Source organism: Charadrius vociferus, unplaced genomic scaffold, assembly GCF_000708025.1.
Source record: "Charadrius vociferus isolate BGI_N301 unplaced genomic scaffold, ASM70802v2 scaffold585, whole genome shotgun sequence".
NCBI classification, from domain to species: Eukaryota; Metazoa; Chordata; class Aves; order Charadriiformes; family Charadriidae; genus Charadrius; species Charadrius vociferus.
Genome location: NW_009648642.1, coordinates 140,919 through 141,486, shown reverse-complemented (window position 1 = coordinate 141,486; position 568 = coordinate 140,919). Strand labels below are relative to the sequence as shown.

At 59.0% G+C, this 568-nt stretch overlaps 1 protein-coding gene across 1 annotated transcript in view; it reads left to right on the top strand.

The window, feature by feature from the left end:
* Nucleotides 1-201: 201 nt before the first annotated feature.
* Nucleotides 202-568, top strand: part of LOC104287651 (chromosome unknown open reading frame, human C16orf59) — a 9,457-nt gene continuing 9,090 nt past the window's right edge. Inside the window, exon 1 of the mRNA XM_009886377.1 lies at nucleotides 202-371. Coding sequence (XP_009884679.1) covers nucleotides 202-371 — 170 coding nt within the window. The remainder of the gene's footprint in view (nucleotides 372-568) is intronic.

Below are 568 nucleotides of genomic sequence, written 5' to 3'. Positions count from 1 at the left end.
GGGCACCCCTGGAGAACTGCACTCCATGGCATACCAATAGCTGTACTCCTGACAGCAGGATGGCTCCCAGCAACATTCAGCTATCAACAGAGATCTTGTTATCAGCTAGGCAGCTTCCACAGGCGCAGAACAAGGCACGGAACAATTCCTCTCTCCATCAAAAAAAAAAACAAAAAAACCCAAATTTGCCTCTTCGCTGACATGGACCAAAGGCAGCGGAAGCAGTTTGCAGAGGCTGTGTCTGTGCTGGGCTGCTGGGCTGTTGGCTGGCCCTTCCGCTCTCCCCGTGCTGGCCCAGCGCGCCGGGGGGGACCCCCACAGGACCCCATCCGTGGGCAGGACGCGGCGTGGGCTGAAGCACCCAAAGGCTGGTAACCCCCACCCTCCGTGGGCCTTGTGCAGGGCCGGGGGGGCTCCAGCTCCCACAGCGACAGTTCACAGGTGGCTCCACACGCAGCCACGGCGAAGGCTGAGGGAAATAAAATCTCATTTATGCTCCGACGCTCAGGAGAGAGGGGATACAAGAAGCTGCTGGGGCGGGTCTGCTCTGTGAGCGCTTTTCTAAACC